The 6,935-nt window shown below is 43.6% G+C and overlaps 1 protein-coding gene across 2 annotated transcripts; it reads left to right on the top strand.

The window, feature by feature from the left end:
• Window positions 1–439: 439 nt before the first annotated feature.
• nudt17 (nudix (nucleoside diphosphate linked moiety X)-type motif 17) lies at window positions 440–6,402 on the top strand. Of its 2 annotated transcripts, XM_087847876.1 has the most exons (9): window positions 440–506; window positions 4,025–4,137; window positions 4,222–4,338; window positions 4,455–4,638; window positions 4,746–4,771; window positions 4,893–4,985; window positions 5,091–5,189; window positions 5,469–5,602; window positions 5,913–6,402. In XM_087847876.1, exons 2-9 carry the CDS (start codon window positions 4,063–4,065, stop codon window positions 6,076–6,078), a joined length of 894 nt encoding a protein of 297 aa, XP_087704002.1. In that variant the 5' UTR covers window positions 440–506; window positions 4,025–4,062; the 3' UTR covers window positions 6,079–6,402. The 2 variants fall into 2 exon arrangements, with proteins under 2 accessions (XP_087704002.1, XP_087704001.1); XM_087847875.1 differs by lacking the exon at window positions 440–506 and having other exon boundaries at window positions 3,745–4,137.
• Window positions 6,403–6,935: the final 533 nt, after the last annotated feature.

The following is a 6,935-nucleotide window of genomic DNA, read 5'->3' as shown; positions in this document are numbered from 1 at the left end:
ATTTAGTGGCAAACACGCTCACCAATTTAGTTTTCACAGTTCTGATTGTACTCACAGCTCCAGTGCCAATAATCGATACAGGTCCAGGCCTCTTATTGTGTCCAGTGGTAACAGCATGCATTCCTGAACCCGAATTAACCTTCTCCCGCTTGTGACGAGGCTTGCCATTTTTCACAACTTTACTCCATTGTGGGGAGCATGTAGAAAGCACTGTCTGAACGGGATCCTCCGTTGTTGCTGTAGTTTCCATATTACGACCTGAGGCTGTCGTCGGAGCCCGATCTTGACCACGTAGCAACATCTCCAAAAAAAAAAAATCCCCAAAACATTAAGTTTCTGTATAATACCATGATGGGGGAAGTTAATGGTTCAGGATTTTTCCATAAACAATAAAAAATACGAAGATTTTGAAGATCGAAAAGCTTTTACTTTGAAGTATGGAAGCGGAAGTTGGATCCGGCTGAAATGACCTGCAGGAGTTAGCGAGCGCCTTCTTCTCTTTTTCAGTAGGTTCTCTCTTCAGTAGGTTTCTGCTTCTTCTGCCGTGTTTCTGAGCGAGCCTGTGTATCGGGGTTAACCCGTAATCCCTTCACTAACACATGAACAGGTTAATGTGTAGGAAGTTGTTTTTTCCAGAGCGTTTTACTTCCGCTAAACGAGGGTGTTAGCTAAAGTTAGTTAGCTTTGTGGACAGTTGACGTTTGAGCCCAAAGTCCCAGCTGTTGACAGCTGTTCTGCTAACAGGCGGTCTGTGTTTGTCTGGTTTAAACAGCTGGACTCTGCACTAAAGTTATGAAAACGAGCTGCTTAATGAACACTTGGTTGTTTGAATGAATATAATCAATAATATAACGTGTTTTCTTCTGAAATGGCTCATGTCTGCTTTTTCCCAGCGCTGTTTTTACTTTTATACGTCCTTTAATAACGAATGTAAAACTGACTGAAGTTAAACATGTCTCATTCAAGAGAGACCAGGCCAAGAGGGCCGCACAAATGACAACAAATATAACATTAACCGTTTTAATAAAGGTGTTTGAGTGGCTAAAAAAGACCGGATCTACAGTAAATCAGAATCTACAAAACAAGTAATATCTTTATTTTATATAAAACACTCTCAGAAGTTATCAATATCAGATATTTAAAATACACTAAAAACACACAGAACCATCACAAATCACTTCTTAGCACAACACCGCGATCTCACTGCCCCTTTAAATATTTCTCTTTCTCCCTTTTCACACTTGTGCTGAGTGTGACTTTTGTGAGTCATTCCAGCATTTCTAGGCCATGACATAGAGAAGCAATGTTGCTGTGCTGTGTAATAGTTTGGAAACATGACACCAATCCAACACCTCGAGGTCCTGAAGGTTCCTGCAGGATCACCGAGGCTTTCAGGATCTGTAGATCTTCACAGTCTGATGCTTTCGTGTTTTGATGATTTACTTTTGCCACTACATTTAAAAAAGTAAAAGGAGTCCTGAATATGTTCTGACATATTTGTCACAGAAAAAATAATGAACCAAAAACAGTTTTAGCGGAGCTGTAATGTGTTTTTGTGTGGATACATTCTGCACTGATGATATTATGAGAGATCAAAAATGCTGAAAACTTAATGAATTTAACAAACTCTAAATTTCATCCCATTTTATGCACTTCGTATTCTAGTATTTGGAGTATAGAGGTGAAATTGAGCAAAGATCAGCTGATTGTGAGGCGTCAGGTGGGACAAACATGTTAATGTGTTTGGATTTATTACATGTTTACGGTCATTTTAGCTTAAACTGTGTGTTATGTGTTAAAATCAGTGATGGGATTAATGGCGTTACAAGTAACGGAGTTACTTTTTCAGTAACGAGTAATCTACCTAATTACTATTCCTATCGTTACAACGCTGTTACCGTTACTAACACGAAAATGCCGCCCGTTACTATTTTTCAACAAACAGACGGTTGAAGCTGTGTTCAGCTTACAGCATCTTATATCAGCTGCAGGAAGTAGCTGTAAGTAATCTGGGCGCTACAGCTTTAAGTAGCTGCGCGCTCCCGCGGACGGTGATCACGATCGCATGAGTGCTGCTGTTTGACTGAGGAAGAGTAAAGTAGTCGTGGTAAGATAATCACATGACCACTTAAAGACAAAGCAACAAGGTGACATATACCAGTTTATAAATTGTGCTGATAGGCCAGTAAAACCAGAGTCATGATAAACAAGATATACGCGGCGTTTGTTCCTGAATAGTTTCGTCATGTTTCCTGTCTAAGCGCAGCGCAGCGAGACCTCTCTGCTTATGAGCAAAAAAAAAAACAAAAACAGCTCGTTCGTGTTGGTGGAAAAAATGCACCATGTGGACCAATCAAAAAATGATATGACAACATGACATTTGGTTGTTTAGGAAGAGGCGGAAGTTTTAGGAGTGACGTGTTGTCTTGTGTAGTTAGTGTTGTGGATAGTTCTGTGTTGTGTGTCAGAACAATGAGGCGACTGCTGTCTCCAGGTAGAAACAGGAGTGACACACCTGCTGCTGTCAGACCTGCAGGTATCAGGCTGTGATGTTGTTTGCAAAACTTGTGCATATAATTTTAAAACTGTCAGTTTATGTTTGCATTTGAAGTTATGAAATATGATCATTAAACATGTTTGTGGTTGTTACAGTTAGGGCTGCCACGATTAGTCGACTAGTCATGATTACGTCGACTATCAAAATCGTCGACGACTGATTTAATAGTCGACGCGTCGTTTGAAGCTTTGTAAGATCACAAAAGACTCAGGAATAAGTAGTAGGATTTAAGAGTGTAATAACGGACTGAAACAGAAGATGGCAGCACTGCATGTACAAGGATGCCAGCTGCCGTTAAACCCCGAAGAAGAAGAAGAAGCTCTGTCCCAGAATTCATAGCGCAGCCCAGCTCAGTTTCCAACAATGGCGGCAGCTAGTTAGTTTTAATATTACTCTTATTATTCTTTCTGGGTCACAAAATAAACGTTTAACATATTTTCAGGCGAGAATGTAGCTGTGTAAACTTCAAATATCTGCTCAGTTTATCAAGACACCACATATTTTCAAAAGCGCTCCGACGTTTTCAGAGACGTCTGTTAGCCACTAGCTCGATAGCTAGCCGGGGGCTAGGCTAACTAGAGCTGTGAGAACACCGGACTCCCGCAAATCGTTTTCAAACCCACCGCCGTCTTTCGCTACTCAGGTTAAACATGATATATAAGTCACTTAGATAACTTAAAAATGTTATTGTTTGGCTTTTTTCAGTATTTTATTTGTTCCTGAGTAAATCGGTTTGGCTGAGATTAAAGTTATAGTTTTTACACAGCTGAATAAACATCAAGCAGACAGCTGATTATCAGAAGTGTGAGATGCTCGAGAATTTACTCCGGTGTCCTGTTATATTTTAGATAGCAAGGAGTTTATTAAACTTCACCGAAACAATCTGCAAATTTCATTAAAATTTAATAAACTATCATCTTGTAGCTGTAAGCTAATGATAGTTATATAAGAGCAGATGCTGCTGGTGCAATAAGCTGTACATCCAATGGATGATGATCTGATTAGTTGACTAATCGCAAAAATAATCGGTGACTAGTCGACTATCAAAATAATCGTTTGTGGCAGCCCTAGTTACAGTAAAAATTATAACTTTTTCTACTCGGATTTTGTGTTTTGTCTGATTTGAGATCAATTGTGTTAATACAGTTTGTCAAAATGAAAACATACCTGTAAATTCAGACGTGAGGCTGTGCTGATGAGACCAAACAAGACAAAGTAACTAGTTTTTAAAGGTGAAATGTGGAGGAAACATCAAAAGTAGTTAAAAAGTGCCGATTATACCCCAGAGGGTTAAACTTTTTTTTAAAGTAACGCAATAGTTACTTTTCAAGTAACTAATTAACTCAGTTACTTTTTTGAAGAAGTAACTAGTAACTATAATTAATTACTTTTTCAAAGTAACTTGCCCAACACTGATTAAAATGGAGTGGACTGTCCTTTCAAGGCGTGTTGTGGTCACATGTTCAGCTCCCGCAGACGGACGTGGTCGTGGTCGAGAGGTCGCCATGGATAAAGTGAGGAGGATCCTGGTGTATGTGTGCAAAGAGCGAGCGGCTCCACGGCGAGCTCAGTTTGTTCAGGTTGGTGCAGACGTCGTCTCACTCCATCTTTAGAGCAACAGAGGGGGCGCTGTTGTCATCTTTCTTCTTCTTGATGTGTCTCAGAGTGTAACGGGTCACTTCACTGACAGTGGCGAGGATGAGGTGGAGGTGAGCTGCACGCTGGAGAAAAATCAGTTCATTCTTTACAAAGGAGACGGAGGACGAGGGGTCCCGCTGAAGGTCAGACACGCTGAGCATTCGCCCCCCCCCACCCCCACATCCGCACTCAGTTCAATTTAATTCAGTTTCACAACAGCAGCTGTCCCAGGCTCAGGGTTTCCTGCTGTCTCTCTCAGAGACCTGCTTTCTGTCCCATCAAACACCTGTCAGCCACGGACGCAGCTGCAATCCCATTGGACATCCAACAGCGTGGAGTGGATGTGGGTGTGGCTATCCTCCTGCAGACAGCCAATCAGAGAGTGTTGCTGACACGGCGGGCAAAGGAGCTTCGCATATTTCCCAACGTCTGGGTTCCTCCAGGTTCAGCACACACAGATCTGTGTTTGCACACATTATTAAACACACACACTCGTTGTTATGGGTTTTCTCGTTTTGTAACGCTCTTCATGTATTGTGTTAACATTTAGGAGGTCACGTGGAGCTGGATGAGACGGTAAATGTTTCCTTTGCTTCCCAGCATCATTTTACGTGTCGTTTAGTGACGACTTCTACAACAAGGCGAACGAGGTTAACACAAAGTAACTGTGTGAACTTTATTCCTGTAACGTGTGAAGCTGCTGGGTGCAGGTCTGAGGGAGCTGCACGAGGAAACTGGACTCAAACTGGAGCCGGAGCAGGTTTCTCCAACAGTGCTGGGCCTGTGGGAGGTGAGCGAGTGACCCGAGTGTCTGTTAATCTCTGCTGCTCTTATTTACATCGTACGCTGTGAGGTTATATATGTCACAGCCCTCTGTGTTCTGTGTGACCGTCAGTCGGTGTTTCCTCCCATGCTGTCCAGAGGACTTCCTCACAGACACCACGTCGTCGTCTACATGCTGCTGCACTCGTCTCTCACTCACCTGCAGTTACAGGTAACAGCTACGGGGGCTCGGGCTGCCTCCCCTCCCACCTAATGAATGATTTGACATGATCTTTTGTCTACGTGATGTTGGATGATGATAAAATGGACCCAGCAGGTACTCTGCTGTTACTTTAATGTAATTATGAGTGCGTGTGGTTTAGTTTGCCTCTGTTTTTGTGACCTTACCCCTCCGTCTGTAACATTCGTCTCGTTGTGAACGATCCTCTCTGCTGTTATTTTAAAGTGAGCCGGCCTCTCGTGTGATTCCTCTCGTTGTCTCCGCCCGCAGCCCTCTCTCAGACCGTCGCCTGCTGAGGTCAGCGCGTGTCTGTGGGCGGACAGCCGGCTGGTCAGAGCCATCGTGTCTGCCGTGGACGGAGACGACGCCGGCGTTCAGCTGGACGACCTGCCGAGTAGCATCAGGTATCACGGGTTTAGATGCAGAGCTGCGAATCTTCCAGCTCACAGAGTTTGTGCTGATGTTAATACCTCAGATGTGCTTGTGAGTCCATTAGAGCTCAGCTGCTTGTTTTGTAGTTGTTGTCTACAGGAACACAGAGGATACTGTGCATCCTGTAAATTGTGTTCTTGCCTGTTATGTATGTGAGGCTTTGTGTCGCCTGACGGGTCAGAGACAAAAAAGCATGGCGCCCTCACAAAACCTGCAGACACTGACATTAATGCAGCACAAACTGTGAGCTGGATGTTTCATTGCACGGGTCTGTGTCTCCAGCGTGTCGCAGGTCTCTGCAGACGGAGCTCTGACCGAGTCTTCGATGCCTCTGGCGGTCTTCACCAGTCGCGCTCCAGCCAGCGGTCCCGACGTGGAGCGGGTCAGCACCGGGACCAAGTTCGCCCTGGAGCTGTGGCTGAGGAGCCTCGATGTCCCTGACCTGTGACCCCGACCCCCTTTAAAAGCCCACCCTGCAGACATCAAGAAGGGATGAGAAAACTGGTGCTGCTGTTCTTCACTGAAACACTGAACACTGCAGGCCAGCAGGGGGCGGTGCAGGCCAGCAGGGGGCGGTGCAGGCCAGTGCACAGGTGGCTGTTGAATCAGCTCATCTTTCAGTCTCATGTAAAAACAGTGAAACATATTAATGTACAAACTTTTATCAGGTGTCACTCTGAAGGTGCTCATGTTTGTCACATTTCTGTATAATTAATATAATAAACCCGTATTTTTGTTTGTGGCGTCTCCTCAGAGACGTCCGAGAAGACGAGTTTTCCTGTTTCGGAGTACGACGTCCTGGACTTATTATCTGAAACGATCGTGTCATTCAAATAAAAATCTGTTTCCTTTTCACATTTTTATTATTTAAATAAAAGTTTGCGCTGCACAGCGTACCTCAGAGGAAGCTCGTGTATTGTGGAAACTTAAACACTGGATGTTTGGTTAGTTTGTTTGCAATAAATATTCTGTCCTGAACTCTTCTGGTTATATTTATTTCTTGTTTTAATATTTAGCTTTTCAGAGCCGGCCTCTGCTCTTTCACACTGTCAGTCCTCGTGCCTGAGCAGTTACAGACCACACTGACCTCATTCAAGGATAAAACCAACGCATGGAAACCAGTGTTGTGACAACAAAGCAAAGAACCAAGTTTAAAAAGTGTCTTTAGGCTCTTTGTCACACAAACACGTGTTCGTGAAACATATGAAGATTACAGTTTGACATTATTGAGCAAACAAGGTGATTCTGAAAGAGCTGCAAACCTGGAACATGTCAGCGTGCTCTGTGTGAGCCGGACAACCTTCA

The sequence above is a fragment of the Neolamprologus brichardi genome, chromosome 11 (genome assembly GCF_056152115.1).
Source record: "Neolamprologus brichardi isolate AB-2024 chromosome 11, ASM5615211v1, whole genome shotgun sequence".
NCBI lineage: Eukaryota > Metazoa > Chordata > Actinopteri > Cichliformes > Cichlidae > Neolamprologus > Neolamprologus brichardi.
The sequence above is the reverse complement of the archived record's forward strand: the minus strand, read 5'-3'. Positions and strand labels throughout refer to the sequence as shown.

Bases quoted from the DNA above. Each gene is read 5' to 3' on its own strand.
- nudt17 (XM_087847875.1), top strand. From the start codon at position 3,979: ATGGAGTGGACTGTCCTTTCAAGGCGTGTTGTGGTCACATGTTCAGCT. The intron at 4,339-4,454 runs GTCAGACACGCT...TGTCTCTCTCAG, and splicing joins GACGAGGGGTCCCGCTGAAG to AGACCTGCTTTCTGTCCCAT. The intron at 5,603-5,912 runs GTATCACGGGTT...CTGTGTCTCCAG, and splicing joins GACCTGCCGAGTAGCATCAG to CGTGTCGCAGGTCTCTGCAG.